This window comes from Bubalus bubalis, chromosome 3 (assembly GCF_019923935.1).
Source record: "Bubalus bubalis isolate 160015118507 breed Murrah chromosome 3, NDDB_SH_1, whole genome shotgun sequence".
Lineage (NCBI taxonomy): Eukaryota > Metazoa > Chordata > Mammalia > Artiodactyla > Bovidae > Bubalus > Bubalus bubalis.
The window spans coordinates 26,533,520-26,553,017 of record NC_059159.1 but is presented as its reverse complement, the minus strand read 5'-3'; the positions used below and the strand labels follow the sequence as shown (position 1 = coordinate 26,553,017).

Sequence of the window (19,498 nt, the reverse complement as noted above, 5' to 3'; positions counted from 1 at the left end):
TACGCGCGTTCCTCCTCCCGGCCTAGCCCGGATTAACCCCTCCCTCCCGAAAGGCCCGTTATTCCCTTTCCTCTTACACTCTGTTTCCCCGTTCCCTCCCCGAATCTCCTTCATTTGCCTGCCCGGAGATTGTCCGGTAGCTTTCAACGCGTGCTCTTCCGCCCACAAGGGCCCGATTCACCTGTCCTGATTTCCACCCACCTGCTCTCCCTCAGGGCTTCTGGTGGGTTCCCAGTCTGGATGACTGTGACTCGGACTGTGGATGGGTCGGGATGCGAGCCCATGCTCATCCCTCATATAGACGTGTAACACACCTGCTTCCACAAAGATCCAAGCAGCTCAGGACAAGGCAGCATTTTGCTTTTCCAGTTAAAAAACACCGAGTCAACCCCCTCACTAACGCCTAGCGGCGGCTACAATGAACTTTTAAAACCACCTTTATTATTCTCTACTCATTTGACCTGAGAAAGCAACCTTTTTCCGCACTTAGCTTTCTTAGAGAAAGGTCCTGGAAGGTGATCTGTACTGGAGGCCAAGAGCCGGCACTTCGCAGCAGCCGGCACTTCACAGCAGTCCGGATCTCTCGTGGGAACAAAGCTTGTCCTCTTGTGGTTCAACGCCGGATATGTCCTGTCCCGGCATCCCACCCACTTGCCCCTATGAGGTGTTTTTCCGCTTCAGTCCTTGGCCCACACTCACCAAGTGCCAAATAGTTAGTTGCTAGGCTTGTATGCTGGGAGCGGGAAACAGACAGGACTGGGACATGGTCTTTTGCCTTGATTGTTTCATTTCGCAGTTTGAGAGAGCTGCATAAGTAAATAATTAAATAGTTACAACAGACTGCAGTTATAACCATTGCAGAGCTGTGTGCAAGGCTTACAATGGAAGGAACTCTCTTAGCTGAAGGAATAATATCCCAGGCACTCTGCATGCATCATGTCATTGAATTCTCCAGACAGCTCTACCGTGCTGCTGTTACCACCATTTTACAGTTGAGGAAACAGGTTCAGGTACCATTTTCCTCTGCAAATCTGAAGGTGTTACTTCCCTTGCTCACAGCCTTGGCTTTCACTTCTTACTGGAGCCTTTCCAGTTATCACATGATCTGCTTTGGTTAACTCTCTAGCCTCATCTCTTCCACACTCCCCTGCTCAAGTCCCACCCATACTTATCTAGTGCCTTGAACCAGACTTCAATCTCCCTGCTGTTGCAAATGCTGTCTCCTACCCATGGATCATTCTTTCTTCTCACTTTCACCTACCCATTCTTCTGCACTCACCAAAATCATCAATGACCTAATTGCTAGCTGAATGGAGTGCAGGTAACAAAACGCACAAATCCCCAAATTTTCCGCTATATGTTCAACTTGGGTTGGTGGGGCGTTCTCAGGGACTCAGACTGACAGAAACTTTATCTCAACACAGGTTTCCACAGTATCAGAGCCGGGAGAAGCAGAACTGGGAGAGTCTCACCCAGCAATTAACTGTCTCAGCCCAGAACTGATCCCCTTCCCTCCGGCTGACAACTCATTGGCCAGGCTGGGTTATGGGCTCCCTCTGAAGGTTCCTCAGGCCTCCTGATCTAGCACTATTTTAGCTCTTAACACACTGCATGGTAATCATCTGCCGACTCAGCTGTCTCCCCAACTAGGCTTTAAGCTCTGTGAGGGTGGGCCTGTGTTGGTCTTATTCACTGCTTTGTCTCCAGCACCAGACACGGCACATTGAAGGGAAAAGAAGGTGAAATAAGAAGTTGGAGTCACTGGGAAGACATGCCACAGAGATATCAAAGACCACCAAAATCCACCCAGCTAGCAATTAGATCCGGAGAAGGCAATGGCAACCCACTCCAGTACTCTTGCCTGGAAAATCCCATGGACGGGGGAGCCTGGTGGGCTGCAGTTCATGGGGTCGCAGAGTCAAACATGACTGAGCGACTTCCGTTTCACTTTTCACTTTCATGCATTGGAGAAGGAAATGGCAATCCACTCCAATGTTCTTGCCTGGAGAATCCCAGGGACGGGGGAGCCTGGTGGGCTGCCGTCTATGGGGTCGCACAGAGTCGGACACGACTGACGTGACTTAGCAGCAGCAGCAATTAGATCATTGACGATATTGGTGAAGGCAGTCTTCAAGTTGCCCAGAAGAGAATATTAAATCCTATATGTAAAAAAGCTGAGCCCTGTGGCTGGCACACAGTAAATAATAAATAGCAACTATTACTACTACTGTAAAAATTAAAGTAACAAGGAAAAGGCCGTAACCTCTGAGGCTACATGTAAAAGAGAGATTTCCCATGATCTTCCCCTTAGAGCTGGACTTCCTAATGCGGGCTCTGAGCTTGGATCAGATTCCTCCTGCAGAAACTGCTGCAGAGTGGTAATGGGAGTGGCGTGGAGTGGTGTTATCAATCAAGCTAGGTTAGGTGATGGGAAGAAACAAAGCCCGCAAATCCCCAAATTTCCCACTGTATGTACAACTTGGGTTGGTGGGGTGTTCTCAGGGGCTCAGACTGACAGAAGTTTTATTTCAACACAGGCATCCACAGCATCAGAGCCAGGAGCAGCAGAACTGAGAGAGTCTCACCCAGCAGTTAACTGTCTCAGCCCAGAACTGATCCCCTTCCCTCTGGCTGACAACTCATTGGCCAGAATGGCATCATCCAACCAGGAGGACCTATGAAGTGCAATACAGCCCTGTGCCCAGGAGAGGGAGAATCATCTGATGGGTTGTTTTGTTTTGTTTTAACTGATACAAGAGCCAAGACACTTCTTTTAAAGTGTTTAGAGGTACTGCAGCTCCAAGGAACTCAATAAACTTGGCATAATACAGGGTTCTTTTCTATAAAGTGGGCATTGCTGGATCTCTTTCATGAAAGTGTAGCTGAAACAGTCCTGAAAATATCTACTTACTTTCGCAAGTGTGTGTGAGACAGATGGTATGTTTTCATCCAAACAAGTGCTCACAGGAGATGGGGGCTGGGCCTGTGCACTGGTCAGAGCGATATATAGATCCCACTTCATTCTTCAGTGGCAGCAAAGGACTGGACCGAGCTGGACTGAACTCTCATCAACTTGAACTGGGCTTTGACCACCTACACGTGTGTTTTTTCTGACCTAGAGAATAACCCAGATTTGGAGAACAAACTGAGGTCTCTGGTTACTGGCCCTGGAAGTTGTAGGTAGGGTCTGGGATTTTCTTGGAGGAACTAGACATTTCACTGTCAATCAGTGACAAATGCCAGCACAGAAAGTGAGGCAGTGGGCTCTCATAGAGAGGGTAGAGGGCAGACAGCTGCCACAGGGGGGCCATCTGAGGCAGCTGAAGCTGAATTGAAGATCTGCCTCTAGGCTTTTCTGACTAGTAATTTCCAGCTTTCTTGTCAAAAGGGCTTCCCTGGTGACTCAGACGGTAAAGAGTCTGCCTGCAATGCAGGAGACCCAGGTTCAATCCCTGGGTCGGGAAGATGTCTTGGAGAATGAAGTGGCAACCCACTCCGGTATTCTTGCCTGGGAAATTCCATGGACAAAGGAGCCTGGCGGGCTACAGTCCAAGGGGTTGCAGAGTTGGACATGACTAAGCAACTAATACTTATTGTCAAAGGTCCTTGGGAACAATTAACAGAAGGACTTGTGACACAATTTAGGACACAAAAGTCACAGGGTAAGCAGCCTTGCTCCATCCCCCACATCTGAGGCTTGGTTTTGGCACTAGCAGAGGCTGGGACACGCGTGTCCACGCACCATTCAGGGTGCACAAGCACAGTCCACAGCCTTAGCACAGAGGAGGCAGCAGAGAGCTTGACCCAACTCTGCGCCTGTGAGCTCAGCTCAGAAGTGTGTCCGGAAGAGCTGCTGCAGGCCAGGGCTCCTGGTTCTCCCTCCCAGAGCTAGGGAGTGGATACTAGGACTTTTCAGTTTTTCCACCCTTGGGTCACTGGTTCACCATCTGATCTACTCGTCATGGTATCTAGGGCTGGTTGTGGGGAAACTGAGGCAGTAACAAGGTTCCTATCCGAAGGTAGCCACCAGATGAGGGCTCTCAGCTCTCCACCTGTGCACACAGCCTCACTCTATCATTACCCAGGACTACCTGCTTCTACAGCAGAGTAGCTTCCTGCCTCTTCCAGATCCTGCACACTACCACCTCTACTCCTACTCCTTCCCCAGGCTGGCACAGTGTCCACCAAGAAGCTGGTTTGGATTCCATACAGTCTACTCAGGGCTTTTCCTCATCTGATGTTCTGAATCTCAGTTATGGGACGGTGGCCATCCCTGAAGTCTGGCGCACCCCTGAGAACAGGAGCTGTTATCTCTGCCATAGCGCTTCACCCTCCCAACCTCTCAGAGCCCTGCGCCTGGCTCTGTCCACCTGGGGATCAGCTAGGTTTCATGATCCATCAGACTGAATGGTGTTGGTAAGACGTGGGGGTAGATGGAGCCAGATGCAGTGTGTACAAACAGGGGGCTGTTTACTGGTTGCCGTGAGAAGCCTATATACAAAGAAGGCACAAGGAGGGGGAGGGAGCTCCCCTGCTACAGTACCATGAAAGGGGGAAGGGGCTGAGGAGGGGACCTGCCAACAGCCCGGGGTCAGGAGAGGTTTTTCTGGAAATAGCTCAACTTCTAGAATGGGCCACAGGTGAGAAGGCAAAGCTAAACTGGCTCCAAAAGCCAAGAGGGCCAAGAGCTCCACTTCTAGGTCTCCAACCCATGGTCAGTGAGGGCAGAGTGCGGTCTGGCTGATGGCGCATGATGGGGCTTCCTCTCTGTTGTACATTCAAGTGTCGCTCCCTCTGTGATCGCGTGGAGATCCCTCCAGGCCTTCAAGGTCAGGATGGTGATGTGGGTGAGAAGTGGTATCTGCTCTGTATCCGTCCATCATCTCCTTGGCCCAGGACCGGTCCCCACTCTATTGAGGATTCCATCGTGCTCCCAGAGCGGTCCCAGCACAGCATGTCCTGGCTGCCTAGCAGCATGTCCATCTCTGTTTCCTCAGGCTGCGTTTCCTACTAGTGCGCGGAATGGCCATGGCTGAGTTCAGAGGTTTGCCCAGCAATTTGTGAAAGAAAGCCCCCCTGGGGACCTTGTTTCTAGTTCATTCTGCTCTTGATCTGAGCACGCCAGGTCCTATGAACCCCTCCTTGAGGGACCTCAGGCAGGCTCCTCACTCTCTGCCATGGGTGCTGAGAGTTGCACTGGGGGTCTGTGGGCTGCTCCTTGTCAGTAGTTTTCATCTCGAGGTCAGGGTCAATCCAGTGCCTATGGCTCATGATGGGTCCAGTGTGAATAGAGGAAGGGTCACCGCATTGGGGCCTCTTCCTCCTGGCTCTGGCAGAAGGCCTTTGGCTTGGTTTTGGCACTGTAGAGGCTGGGACACGCATGGCCGTGCACTATTCGGGTGCACAAGCACAGTCCACAAGCAGTGGGACCCCCATGTGCTCGTATGTGTCCAGGGCACAGGGCTGCAGTGCTCAGCAATGCACGGGCCACAGCCCCAGCCTTCCTTCAGGGAGAAGGCCATGGCCACATAGCACGTGCGTGCACTTGAAAGGTGTGTGTGCCTGAGCCTTCTGCTGCCAGCCAAAGGCAGCGTCCCCTGTGGTCTGTCAGGGCATAACTTATGATAAATAGTAGAAGGGGACACTGGGGGAGCAGGGTGCGATCAGGGAGGATGTCAGTAGTACTGGCCCCGAGTCTGCCAGCTGGTCACCCAGTGCTTCTTGGTGGGCAGGGTGCTCCCTGGAGGTGGGTAGCGCTCCTCCTCCCGGATCCTCACTGCGTGGTACTTGGGCATGATCCGGTAATAGCGGGTCCGCTTAAAGAAGTCACACTGGAGGAGGGGGAGAAGAGGGAGGCCCTCAGAAGCCAGCATTTACACCAGTGGGAAGATGCGCCCAGTACCTTCCTTCCTCACCAAGAGGTCCTCAAAGCCAGGACCCCTACCCAAACACAATGCCATCTCCCTGCCCTGAGACAAAGAGGACAAGGTTCCCCACCCCAGACCCCAGAGGAAGGAGGAGCTGAGGAAGGCAGAGAGGAGAGGGAGAGGCAGATGGAGTCAGAGGGGCAGTCGCTTAGACTGCAGATGGAATGGCTGGGGGGGTGGGGATCTACAGTGACCACAAGGTCAGCAGGGGTCCGTTTGTCAGCCCAAGAGGGTCCCAAGAGGAAAAGTGCTGGTTCCCAGGAAGAAGGGCTCTACTAGTCCCCTCCTTCTCTGGAGGTGGGGATGGCAGTATGGAATCACTCTGAAGTCTGTCTTGTGGCCTACAAACATGGGGCCTAGCCTTGACCCTTTCCAATCCCCAGAAAGCATAAGGGGCACAGGGAGGGTTTATGGCTCCCTCTTGAGGTCCCAAGTCCCTGAAGGACTCAGTGGGGAGGCTGGTGAGAGCAGACACCCCAGGCTCTCCCAGGATGTCAAGGGGAGACTGACAGAGTGACCTAGTCTTTGGAGGTGGTGCTGGGGACAGAGTGAAGTGCAGAGAGGGCCCATAAAGGAAGAAGAGCAGAAAGGAGAGAGTCAGAGGCCCCAGCCAGCTGGGGGCTTGGGGAAGGGGGCCCGGAGGCCGTGTTACCCAGCTGGGCCGGGGTGGGGGCTGCCCCCCTCAGTAGTCTTCCGTCAGCCTCTCCGTCTCTGACGGCTGGCTCTTCATCTCCGCCTTCTGCCTCTTAGCTTCATACAGGGCGCGAGTGCGGGCTCGCTTGAAGAAGCCGCACTGCGGAGGGGAGGAGGTGGGGAGGGGCCATCAGGGGGAGCTGGGGGGTCCTTGCCAGCAGCACTCATGAACTGGGGCTTAGGGCTGGGGAGCCTGGATGCCTGGTTCCCAGCCCCAGCTTGGTGATGTGGCAGGAGCCGGAGCTCCTGGTTCCCCTTTCCGGCTTGCAAGTCCCCCCATTAACCCAGGACTGGGAGCTGGAGAGAGAGTGGGGAGGACTTGGGTGATGGGTGGGGTGAGATGGAAGTGAGGAATGAGATGAAGGGAGAGTTGGTGAGGGTCTGCTGGCAGGGGGTCCCAGAGTGGGAGTCCCAGTGGTGGGCTGGGTATTCTAACCTTCCACAGCAAGAGGATGATCAGCCCCAGCAGCAGCAGCCCGGCACTCACAGCCACAAGCACCAGCCACAGCTCAATCTCAGCCGGCAGCTCCTCCACCAGGTCAGAGTCAATGTCCACGGAAAACTGGAAGGGGTGAGAGGGGCTCAGCCATGTGTCCACCCCCTTAGGCCCTGAGCTCATCCTTCCTGTTTCCGCTGGACCCAGAACCCTGCTGTTTGATTTACTGCCTGTAGGGGGCACACAGGGACTGGAAAAGCCCCTGCCAGCCCATTGACAGGAGCAGATTCCTCTATCCTCCCCTTTCTCCTAGAGGCAGACACCAAGATCTCAGAGTCTGGTTTGTGAGCCACACACCCGGGCTTGGGTACCAGCCCCATCCTTCACAAGCTGTGGGACCTTGGACAAGTAATTTCAGCTCTCTGAATCTCCATTTCATGCTCTCTGTTAAGAGGATCGTAATGCCTACCTCATAGTATAGTAGAGTGGCCAAAAGTATGGGTTCTGGAGCCAGACTACCTCGGTTCAAGTCCTAACTATGTTATTCACTAGCTGTGTGACCTTGGGCAAGTCACTTCACCTTTCTGTTCATCTGTGAAATAGGGTATATACTAATAATATCTGTATCATAGGTTGCTGCAAGGGTTCGTTTCCAAGGCAAACCATTCAATATCACAGTAATCCAAGTCTATGCCCCAACCAGTAACGCTGAAGAAGCTGAAGTCGAACGGTTCTATGAAGACCTACAAGACCTTTTAGAGCTAACAACCAAAAAAGATGTCCTTTTCATTATAGGGGACTGGAATGCAAAAGTAGGAAGTCAACAAACACCTGGAGTAAACAGGCAAATTTGGCCTTGGAATACAGAATGAAGCAGGACAAAGACTAATAGAGTTTTGCCAAGAAAATGCACTGGTCATAACAAACGCCCTCTTCCAACAACACAAGAGAAGACTCTACACTTGGACATCACCAGATGGTCAACACCGAAATCAGACTGATTATATTCTTTGCAGCCAAAGATGGAGAAGCTCTATACAGTCAACAAAAACAAGACCAGGAGCTGACTGTGGCTCAGATCATGAACTCCTTATTGCCAAATTCAGACTTAAATTGAAGAAAGTAGGGAAAACCACTAGACCATTCAGGTATGACCTAAATCAAATCCCCTATGATTATACAGTGGAAGTGAGAAATAGATTTAAGGGCCTAGATCTGATAGACAGAGTGCCTGATGAGCTATGGAATGAGGTTTGTGACACTGTACAGGAGACAGGGATCAAGACCATCCCCAATGAAAAGAAATGCAAAAAAGCAAAATGGCTGTCTGGGGAGGCCTTACAAATAGCTGTGAAAAGAAAAGAAGCGAAAAGCAAAGGAGAAAAGGAAAGATACAAGCATCTGAATGCAGAGTTCCAAAGAATAGCAAGAAGAGATAAGAAAGCCTTCCTCAGCAATCAATGCAAAGAAATAGAGGAAAACAACAGAATGGGAAAGACTAGAGATCTCGTCAAGAAAATTAGAGATACCAAAGGAACATTTCATGCAAAGATGGGCTCGATAAAGGACAGAAATGGTATGGACCTAACAGAAGCAGAAGATATTAAGAAGAGGTGGCAAGAATACACAGAACTGTACAAAAAAGATCTTCATGACCCAGATAATCACGATGGTGTGATCACTGACCTAGAGCCAGACATCCTGGAATATGAAGTCAAGTGGGCCTTAGAAAGCATCACTACGAACAAAGCTAGTGGAGGTGATGGAATTCCAGTTGAGCTATTTCAAATCCTGAAAGATGATGCTGTGAAAGTGCTGCACTCAATATGCCAGCAAATTTGGAAAACTCAGCAGTGGCCACAGGGCTGGAAAAGGTCCGTTTTCATTCCAATCCCAAAGAAAGGCAATGCCAAAGAATGCTCAAACTACCGCACAATTGCACTCATCTCACATGCTAGTAAAGTAACGCTCAAAATTCTCCAAGCCAGGCTTCAGCAATATGTGAACCGTGAACTTCCTGATGTTCAAGCTGGTTTTAGAAAAGGCAGAGGAACCAGAGATCAAATTGCCAACATCCGCTGGATCATGGAAAAAGCAAGAGAGTTCCAGAAAAACATCTATTTCTGCTTTATTGACTATGCCAAAGGCTTTGACTGTGTGGATCACAACAAACTGTGGAAAATTCTGAAAGAGATGGGAATACCAGACCACCTGACCTGCCTCTTGAGAAATTTGTATGCAGGTCAGGAAGCAACAGTTAGAACTGGACATGGAACAACAGACTGGTTCCAAATAGGAAAAAGAGTACGTCAAGGCTGTATATTGTCACCCTGCTTTTTTAACTTATATGCAGAGTACATCATGAGAAATGCTGGACTGGAAGAAACACAAGCTGGAATCAAGACTGTCGGAAGAAATATCAATAACCTCAGATATGCAGATGACACCACCCTTATGGCAGAAAGTGAAGAGGAACTCAAAAGCCTCTTGATGAAAGTGAAAGTGGAGAGTGAAAAGGTTGGCTTAAAGCTCAACATTCAGAAAACGAAGATCATGGCATCCGGTCCCATCACTTCATGGGAAATAGATGGGGAAACAGTGGAAACAGTGTCAGACTTTATTTTTTTTGGGCTCCAAAATCACTGCAGATGGTGACTGCAGCCATGAAATTAAAAGACGCTTACTCCTTGGAAGGAAAGTTATGACCGACCTAGAGAGCATATTCAAAAGCAGAGACATTACTTTGCCAACAAAGGTCATTCTAGTCAAGGCTATGGTTTTTCCTGTGGTCATGTATGGATGTGAGAGTTGGACTGTGAAGAAAGCTGAGTGCCGAAGAATTGATGCTTTTGAACTGTGGTGTTGGAGAAGACTCTTGAGAGTCCCTTGGACTGCAAGGAGATCCAACCAGTCCATTCTGAAGGAGATAGCCCTGGGATTTCTTTGGAAGGAATGATGCTGAAGCTGAAACTCCAGTACTTTGGCCACCTCATGCAAAATGTTGACTCATTGGAAAAGACTCTGATGCTGGGAGGGATTGGGGGCAGGAGGAGAAGGGGACGACAGAGGATGAGATGGCTGGATGGCATCACTGACTCGATGGATGTGAGTCTGAGTGAACTCCGGGAGTTGGTGATGGACAGGGAGGCCTGGTGTGCTGCGATTCATGGGGTTGCAAAGAGTTGGACACGACTGAGTGACTGAACTGAACTGAATCTCTTCTGACGACTGCACATCATTGTAGGAAATGTGCCAGAATTTATTGAAGCAATCTCATACTGAAAGACATTTAGATTGTTTCCAATTTTCTGCCATTATAAACAATGCTTTAAAATATCTCCATATATTTATGCTTGCAAATTTGTCCTATTAGCTCCTTGATATATTATCATACACAAGATCAAAGGAAATATACAATTAAAAATTTAATAGATATTGACAAATTCATCTTTAAAAAGAATCCATCAATTTATATTCCAATCAATTGCATTTCCTTCTATCTTATCAGAACAAGACAGCATTCTTCTTTTTAATATTTTCTCATATGATATGAAAAAAATCTTACTGCTGTTATATTTCACCATACATACAATGCCTATGTATGCCACCCTTTCTCATTACATATTAAAAATATGTCTATCAATATTTTGTCATATATGCTATAAACTTTTAAAAAAGCAATAAGTCTTTGGCCCTCTTAGTTTCTTTACCATCTCTTTTGCTGTATACAGATTTAAAATTTCAGAGTTGAATTTTTCAAAATTTTTTTGTGATTTCTGGGTTTAATAAAATAACTCCCTCTCCCCATAATTAAAGATTATTATTAAATTATTTCCTGAATTTTCCTCTGGTATATTAGGTTTTATTTCCTACATTTAAATATATTTAATCTAACTCAAATGTGTTTTTGTTTATGGTGTGAGGCAGGGGTTTGTCTTTACTTTCCAAATATGTTCTCCCAATACTACTTAATCATCTATATTTTTCTCCTTATTAAAATGCTATCTGTACAATATTAGTAAATTCCTATTCTGTTCCATTGATCTTCCTGGCCCTTCCTCTGCTACCTTAATTTATTTTAGGAAATGTATGATAATGTATTTAATCAACCCATCATTCACCTCCTATACATATCCTTTCTAACCTTTTCATAACAAATTATAGCCATTTTGTGGTATTTATTTCCATATATATCTTAGAATCAAGTTTGGGAACTTCTTTTCAGGTTTTCACAGAAATGCAACATCTTTACATGCAGATCAAATGAGCCCAAGTAGAGGTTCTCAACCCTGGCTGCACAGTAGAATCTTTGGGGGTACTTTTAAACATACCAATACTGGGGTCCCACCTCCACAGACTCAGATTTCATCACTTAGGGGTGTAGTCCAGACACTAGCAGTCCTCCAGGGGATTCCAATGTGCTAAGACTGAAACCAAATAGCTAAAGTATGTGGAAGTGCTCTGAAAAGATGCCCTGCACTCCCATGCCCTGGCCAGGTTCTGCGGTCTCCTTAACGTGCTCACTCACCCGGACTGTCTTATTCTCCATGTTGATGGTAGGGACGCTGGTTCGGAGGAACAGGGTGGCCCAGCTGGCTACCCTGACTCGGTCAAAGTCTCTGTAATCCTGGAGGGGGGAACGATGAGTCAAAAGAAGCATCTGAAGTCCCTCTGAGCCTCCTTCCTGACCAGCCCCCAGGACACTCTCCCTCCACGGAGCATCTTTAAGCAGCACTCCAAAGGACCTGACACTGGGCCTCTCCTCTACACACAAATGCACATCATTCATTCATCTCTGTGTCAGGTCCTATGCTGGATGCTGGGGACAGCAGAGACAGTGAAGGTCACAGTCTAGGTCTGGCCTGCAGGCTAAATCTGACCCAAGAGCTGCTTTTGTAAATAAAGTATTTCTGGCACACAGACTCGCCCATTCACCAGTGTACTGTCTGCAGTAGCTTCATGGTACAATGCAGAATTGAGTACCTACAACAGAAAGCACGTGGCCCACAGAGCTGAAAAGAGATGTTTAATCTAGTCATTCACAGAAAATGTTTGGTCTAGGTCGGCTGGCACTGCAACCCAGAGCACAGTGTGCTAAGTGGCATGTGTGGCTTCAGAGAAAGTTCTGTGAGTGTCTAGAGGGGAGAGATCATTGTCAGCTAAAAAATCAGAAAAGATCTTGCTGGTGGTCTCTGAGGGAGACTGTGAAGGCTGAACAGGAGTTTACATGCAGAGGTAACAGATGGGAGCTGGCATCCAGGGGAAAGGAGCAGCATGGGCTAACGCAGAGGTGAGAAAGTAATGGATACACAACAGAATAAAGGACACGGGAGATGTTATTTTATGGAGACAAAATGATGTCATGTCCACATATGGATGCACAGACTAACTCTGACAGGGCACACAGTAACAGGTGCATAACCCAGCATGCATCCATCTCCATGCAGTCACCGACAACACTCAGGTACACACGTGTAGTCTGGCCTCACCCTCTCCCTGTTGCTCTCCCAGCCCGGGGTGGGTGGCAGTTGAGACCGGCACTGACCTCGATGAAGGTGCTGTTCCACACTCGTGCCTGGATGGTCACGTTGGTGATGACAGGGGCATCAGGAATGGGGCACTCCAGCCACACACAGTGGGTGTGGTCACTGCCACAGCTCTGCGATAGGCAGGGAACACAGACCCAGACAGTCTGGGTCTCTAGATTCTCCAGACTTTGCTCCAGGCTTTGTCCCAACTATGGTTGAAACTGAAGGGGCCTGTCCTCATCCCTTCACTCAAGCACATTCCCCGCCAACCCTGCATTTACGTGTTTAAGGCACATTCTTTGGACCACACATATATAGATGCCAGCGACATGGAGAACAGGAAATCTGGTCCCTGTTCATGTACACAGCGCCCAATCCTGAACACCACCTTCCCACACTGGGCTTCCTCCAGTTGCTGCACAGGCCTGCTCCCCACTCCCTTCCGACAGAGGGCGCCCTGCACCCTGTCTTCATCTTGTGTCTCCCCATCCCTAGTTCTAATGTCCAAAGCTTTGAACAGCTATATCACCCCCAACAGGCTGGGGTTCCCGGGAATAGAATCAGTGTCTGTGCTTTTGGTTCACCGTATTGTCTGCTCCCCAGAACAAGGCAAGGGCCACATTACCACATCAGACTGGGGTCTCCTGGAGAGTACCAGCTATCTCTCTTGCTTCGTATGTCTCAAGGTGCCCACTCACCCTATGATGGGTGGGCATACTCCCCCCAGCCCTGCCCTGGCCACTCACCAATTGGATCTCAGACTTGGCCTTTTTGGCAGCAGCCAGAGTGACAGGCGGGGGGCCTTGGCCTCCTCCTGGGTCCAGTTGTCGCCGCCTGCGCTGTGGAGATGGCGGCCCGTCCCCAGGAGCCTGAAGAGGGTAGAGGCGATTTACTGGTGGAAGGAGCAGAGGTGAGGAGAGGAGGAAAGGGCAGGGAGAGGAAAATGTTGGCCTTTCTGCCCTGCAGCTAGCAAAGGAAATGGGCCACAAGTGAATGCTCCCCCTGGTGTCCTTACAGAGAGAGTGAGGTTGAGAGGGTTGATAAGGTCTCCAGGCGGCCGGCAGTGCCAGGATCCATTGCCATGGACAGTGATCTCCGTGGGGTACAGCAGCCACTTGCCATTGCTGACTTCATAGGGCCACTCCAGCCCCAGAACCAGGGTCCCCAGGGCTGCCAGCCCTTCACCCATTGGGCCCACCTGTGAGGACAACGGATGTCACGGCTACTTTCTCCTGGGAAACCACCTCTGTCTCACCAACCCCCAATCCTCACACCCTCTGACCCTGGACCCAGAGGTCCCTTTACCTGGAACTCGTACTTGAGAGGGCTTCCCACATCCTCCACAGTTTTCATGCCAGACTCACCCATCACTGTCCCCCCAAAGAAGCTTTGTAGCCGGTGATTCACCCTGGGGGTGAGAAAGACGCTGGAGTGATAGGGGACCAGTAGGGGCCCTTGCAGGGGGTGGGTACCAAGGTTAACTACAGCTCCTCTGACATCAAGCAGACCTGAGACAAACCCCAGCTCTAGCATTTACTAGCGGTACAGCCTTGAGCAAATAATTTATCCTCTCTAGCCTCAGTTTCTTCAACTGTAAAGTAAGGTTACTCTCTTAAGTGGGGTCATGGGGCCATTGTGAGAAGACAATGAGATGATGTATATAAAATCATTAGCACAATGGGATCTCATGAAATGGTAGGGCCACACCAACACCTTCGCCCCAAAGTTGCTGATTCCTCCACAGCTAGCTGCTCTGCAAGGAGAACAATAATGGTAACAATAATGACAGTGATGTTGAGGATACCAAGCCAAGAAAGGTGTGTCAGAGGAGCTTGAGAGACACCTTAGGGAAGGGAGGCCCAGGCTCCTCAGCAGGCTGAGGTTCAGGGCGGTACCCACATGCTGAGTGAGGCCTGGAGTGTGTAGTCCACCAGCAGAGGCAGGGTCATGGGCCGTAGGTCATCCTGGTGACTTGACCTGAGGAAGGAATACAGAGGGTAGGGGAGGACTATGTCAGCTGAGGCTGGGGGGCACCCAGGATACCTCAATCCCCATATAGACTGGCTTCCTGAGGTCACTCACGTGGAGAGCTGCAGCTGCGCCTGGAGTTCCCTTGTGTGTAGGGTCACTCCGATGACCTCGAAAGCAATGAGCAGCTCCATCTGCCATAAGGGCAAGAGAGGTTGTTTGAGGCCAGGCAGGGGTGATGCCATGGGGAAGAGAGGGGCTGAGTGCTGTGCTAGGGAGTTGGCTCTCTGGTCTCCACTTCCCACCTGTCTCCACTCTTCCACCTTCCTAGCCTCATCTGCCTCCCTCTTCCCATTCTTTTCTGTTAGTAATAGCTCATGTAGCTCAATACTTCTGAGCTACATGACCTTGAGCAATCACTCAAGCTTGCTAAGCCTATGTTTCCTTTCTGTAAATCAGCACCAACTTCCTCAGAAGGTTGTGAGAAATATATAAAAGAATTAGGCTCAGGGCCTGGCACGCAGCAGGTGCTCAGCAAAATCAGTTTCCTCGCCTCCACCTGCTCTAGCTTTGTGCATAGCTCCCTAGTGGCTCCATTTTCCTGTTTCTGGGTCTCTCCCCACCCCCTACTGCATCCCTCCTCCCCAGCTCTAGCTCTTTGATTCAAGGAAGCCTGGGAACCAGGCAGGCAGAGGGAGGATAAGGAATTCATCAAAGGAGGAGCCTTGGACCCACAGCCCTGGGAGAGTACAGTCAGGCACTCACCCTCTGGTTCCGTTTAAAGGGGTTCCCCAGCTCACAAACGATGGTCTCATTGGCTTGGCAGGCTCCAGGCTGAAGAAAGAAGACAAATCAGATCTAGGTGGTCAGACTAAGGCTTGTCCCACTCCTCTCCTGTGGCAGAGGGCCCGAAGCTCTCGAGGCTTGAGAACTGGGTTCCCCTAGCAACAGAGACGCTGGAGGCACCTGAGGAAGCCCAGCCCAGAGGACTAGGGTTGGGGGCGGGGGCGGGACACGTGGCAAATGACCACACATGTACATGACATGTAGGAAGGATGGATTGGGTCGTGGTTGGGCTCTGAGGAGGCAGAGGGCACTCACGGGGCGCACTGAGGACAGCAGCAGGGTGGGAGGCACTTCCAGGGTGAGGAGCGCCTCGTGGGCATCTTCCCCGGCCCGCTTCCGGCTTGGGGTGTTGGTCACGTTGATGCTCAGGAGCAGTTTTCGGAGGTCTCTCCTGTACTGGAGCCTGAGAGGGGAGGAGCAGCCCCAGACTGAGCCCAAAGCCCCGCCCCAATCTGTTATGCTCCGCCCCTCAGAAGAAAGCCCCTTTTCTGGCCACGGAAGGCCAATCTTATGCTGCTGCTAAGTCGCTTCAGTCGTGTCCGACCCTGTGCGACCCCATAGACGGCAGCCCACCAGGCTCCGCCGTCCCTGGGATTCTCCAGGCAAGAATACTGGAGTGGGTTGCCATTTCCTTCTCCAGCCAATCTTATAGTTCTTGGCTAATTAAGGTCCCTCCTCTCTGACTTGCCTCTCTGTGAGACCCCTCCCCTTAGGTCTCAACAGTTCTCTCCACTCTTTCCGACCAATAGGGCCCCGCCCCTCAATTCCTGATAGCCAGTGAAGTCCGGCCACCTTGGCCACTCAGCCCCGCCCAGAGCGCACCTGCTCAGCCGCTGCCCCAGCTCAGACACGAAGGCCGCCCGCATCTGTAAATTGCTGTCGCACCTGTTGTCCTGCCCGCATTCCTTCTGGAACTGTACCTGGGGGTGGTGGGAGTTGTGAAGGGCCCACCATCATCCATAGCTCTCCAGGCCCGTGCCCTTCCGGCCCCGGCCCCGGCCCCACCCACCTCCGTGTGGTTCTCCAGAGCCTGCGCTTGGTTGAGGACCGGGTAGGCATCCAGGGACCCAAGCCCCAGTTGGGGACGATCAGGCAACCGCAAAGGTAACGAGTAGTTCATGGAGATGGTGATGGGTCGGAGTTTGTCGCGGACGTTGTCCTGGGAAAGGAAGGTAAACTGAACCCAGCTCTGCACTGCCCTCCAAACCAAGTTGTATCCTCATGCAAACCTAAGCCCCTAGGGAGGAGCTGCGACCCTCTCCCTCAACCCTAAAAAACCCCTGTAAGGCTGAATCCCCTCTGGTCTGCTCACCAAATTGACCCGCTTCGGTAAGATGTGGCTCCTCCTCTCCAGAGACTCCTCTGGAGGAAGATTGACTCTCCCTTCATTCCTGGGGTCCCCAAGTTGAGTTTTCCCTTTTCACTCTGATGTCCCAGAGAAAGCCTGCGCTTGTCCTTGCTTCTGGATGCCTTTTCCCCAGAGACAAGCTAAGAATCTCACATACTTCTCTTTGGCCCCCATCCCTGCTCCAAAGGTCTCTGTTCTCTACCGTAGGCTGGATGCTGTGCGCTGTAGCCTCCACTTACATATGACCTTCCAGGCCAATCCACCACCTTTGTCTCTGGAGAGAACTCATGCCCTCACCCTTGACCTCAGGGACTCTCCTGGGCCCATGGAGTTACCTCCTCCTGGGACCATGGAGTCAATGTACTGCCCCTCACCCCCTCCCTCACCATCAGGAGCAGCTCCAGTGTCTGGCAGCGCATCTCAGGCATGGAGAAGAAGCCGTGGAAGACAGCTGACTGGCTGCGTGCAAAGTGGAGTCGGGGTGGGCGGCGGTCCCGGTCAGCCTCCAGCGTGTAGGCCAGGGCTGTGGGTGCACAGGCTGGTCAGCAAGTGACCAGGTGAGCGTGCCCCCCCCTCGCCCTACAGCCCAGCACTCACTGATGTTCCGCCTGTAGTTGGGGTTCCCTGCACTCTGGTTGTAAGCAAAGCACAGCTCCACCTGCACACTGTTGAGGGTGGGGGACATACAGGAGGGTCAGGTCACGGTGGAACCCAGATACCCAGGTCCCAGCTCTCACCCACTTTACTGGGCAAGAGGAAACAGGGTCTTTGGGGGAAAGACAGAGACAAAACTGAGGAGTCCACAGAGCTGGGCTGGGGTGTCCCTGGTCTCTTCAGGCCATAGAAAACAGGCTTAGAGGGAACCAATGGGGAAACTGAGGTCCTGAGACTAAAGGAGTTGCCTGAAGCCAGGTGTTGGCCCAGCCTAGTCTTGGGCAGGATCCCCAGTCGAGATCTCTTTCCCCAGCACCCGCTGCTTCCCTACTCCATCTCCCTCAGCTTTCTGATCCCTTATCTTCATTCACTCATAGACCCTGCGGTCATCACTGTCATTATTGTAACCATCTTAGCAACCATGTTTTTTGAGCACTTAGGATTCACAGAGCACAAAATGCAAACAAGCAAAATGGCTGTCTGGGGAGGCCTTACAAATAGCTGTGAAAAGAAGAGAAGCGAAAAGCAAAGGAGCAAGGGAAAGATACAAGCATCTGAATGCAGAGTTCCAAAGAATAGCAAGAAGAGATAAGAAAGCCTTCCTCAGCAATCAATGCAAAGAAATAGAGGAAAACAACAGAATGGGAAAGACTAGAGATCTCGTCAAGAAAATTAGAGATACCAAGGGAACATTTCATGCAAAGATGGGCTCGATAAAGGACAGAAATGGTATGGACCTAACAGAAGCAGAAGATATTAAGAAGAGGTGGCAAGAATACACAGAACTGTACAAAAAAGATCTTCATGACCCAGATAATCACGATGGTGTGATCACTGACCTAGATAGAGCCAGACATCCTGGAATGTGAAGTCAAGTGGGCCTTAGAAAGCATCACTATGAACAAAGCTAGTGGAGGTGATGGAATTCCAGTGGAGCTATTTCAAATCCTGAAAGATGATGCTGTGAAAGTGCTGCACTCAATATGCCAGCAAATTTGGAAAACTCAGCAGTGGCCACAGGACTGGAAAAGGTCAGTTTTCATTCCAATCCCAAAGAAAGGCAATGCCAAAGAATGCTCAAACTACCGCACAATTGCACTCATCTCACATGCTAGTAAAGTAACGCTCAAAATTCTCCAAGCCAGGCTTCAGCAATATGTGAACCGTGAACTTCCTGATGTTCAAGCTGGTTTTAGAAAAGGCAGAGGAACCAGAGATCAAATTGCCAACATCCGCTGGATCATGGAAAAAGCAAGAGAGTTCCAGAAAAACATCTATTTCTGCTTTATTGACTATGCCAAAGGCTTTGACTGTGTGGATCACAACAAACTGTGGAAAATTCTGAAAGAGATGGGAATACCAGACCACCTGATCTGCCTCTTGAGAAATTTGTATGCAAGTCAGGAAGCAACAGTTAGAACTGGACATGGAACAACAGACTGGTTCCAAATAGGAAAAAGAGTACGTCAAGGCTGTATATTGTCACCCTGCTTTTTTAACTTATATGCAGAGTACATCATGAGAAATGCTGGACTGGAAGAAACACAAGCTGGAATCAAGACTGCCGGGAGAAATATCAATAACCTCAGAGATGCAGATGACACCACCCTTATGGCAGAAAGTGAAGAGGAACTCAAAAGCCTCTTGATGAAAGTGAAAGTGGAGAGTGAAAAGGTTGGCTTAAAGCTCAACATTCAGAAAACGAAGATCATGGCATCCGGTCCCATCACTTCATGGGAAATAGATGGGGAAACAGTGGAAACAGTGTCAGACTTTATTTTTTTGGGCTCCAAAATCACTGCAGATGGTGACTGCAGCCATGAAATTAAAAGACGCTTACTCCTTGGAAGGAAAGTTATGACCGACCTAGAGAGCATATTCAAAAGCAGAGACATTACTTTGCCAACAAAGGTCCATCTAGTCAAGGCTATGGTTTTTCCTGTGGTCATGTATGGATGTGAGAGTTGGACTGTGAAGAAAGCTGAGTGCCGAAGAATTGATGCTTTTGAACTGTGGTGTTGGAGAAGACTCTTGAGAGTCCCTTGGACTGCAAGGAGATCCAACCAGTCCATTCTGAAGGAGATCAGCCCTGGGATTT

At 50.2% G+C, this 19,498-nt stretch overlaps 1 protein-coding gene across 2 annotated transcripts in view; it reads right to left on the bottom strand.

Annotated features, from left to right (window-relative positions):
- Positions 1–4,453: 4,453 nt before the first annotated feature.
- The window catches only part of ITGA3 (integrin subunit alpha 3), a 32,248-nt gene continuing 17,203 nt past the window's right edge, over positions 4,454–19,498 (bottom strand). Inside the window, exons 11-26 of one of the 2 annotated variants that reach the window (XM_006061980.4) lie at positions 17,344–17,411; positions 17,133–17,269; positions 16,408–16,557; positions 16,221–16,318; positions 15,654–15,801; positions 15,318–15,386; positions 14,667–14,746; positions 14,484–14,561; positions 13,890–13,992; positions 13,600–13,782; positions 13,331–13,453; positions 12,602–12,715; positions 11,585–11,683; positions 7,057–7,182; positions 6,580–6,720; positions 5,693–5,831 (exon numbers count right to left, since the gene is read on the bottom strand). In XM_006061980.4, coding sequence (XP_006062042.3) covers positions 6,610–6,720; positions 7,057–7,182; positions 11,585–11,683; positions 12,602–12,715; positions 13,331–13,453; positions 13,600–13,782; positions 13,890–13,992; positions 14,484–14,561; positions 14,667–14,746; positions 15,318–15,386; positions 15,654–15,801; positions 16,221–16,318; positions 16,408–16,557; positions 17,133–17,269; positions 17,344–17,411 — 1,687 coding nt within the window. In that variant the 3' untranslated portion in view covers positions 5,693–5,831; positions 6,580–6,609. Of the gene's footprint in view, positions 5,832–6,579; positions 6,721–7,056; positions 7,183–11,584; positions 11,684–12,601; positions 12,716–13,330; positions 13,454–13,599; positions 13,783–13,889; positions 13,993–14,483; positions 14,562–14,666; positions 14,747–15,317; positions 15,387–15,653; positions 15,802–16,220; positions 16,319–16,407; positions 16,558–17,132; positions 17,270–17,343; positions 17,412–19,498 lie in introns of both variants that reach the window. The other variant, XM_006061979.4, reaches the window with a different exon arrangement.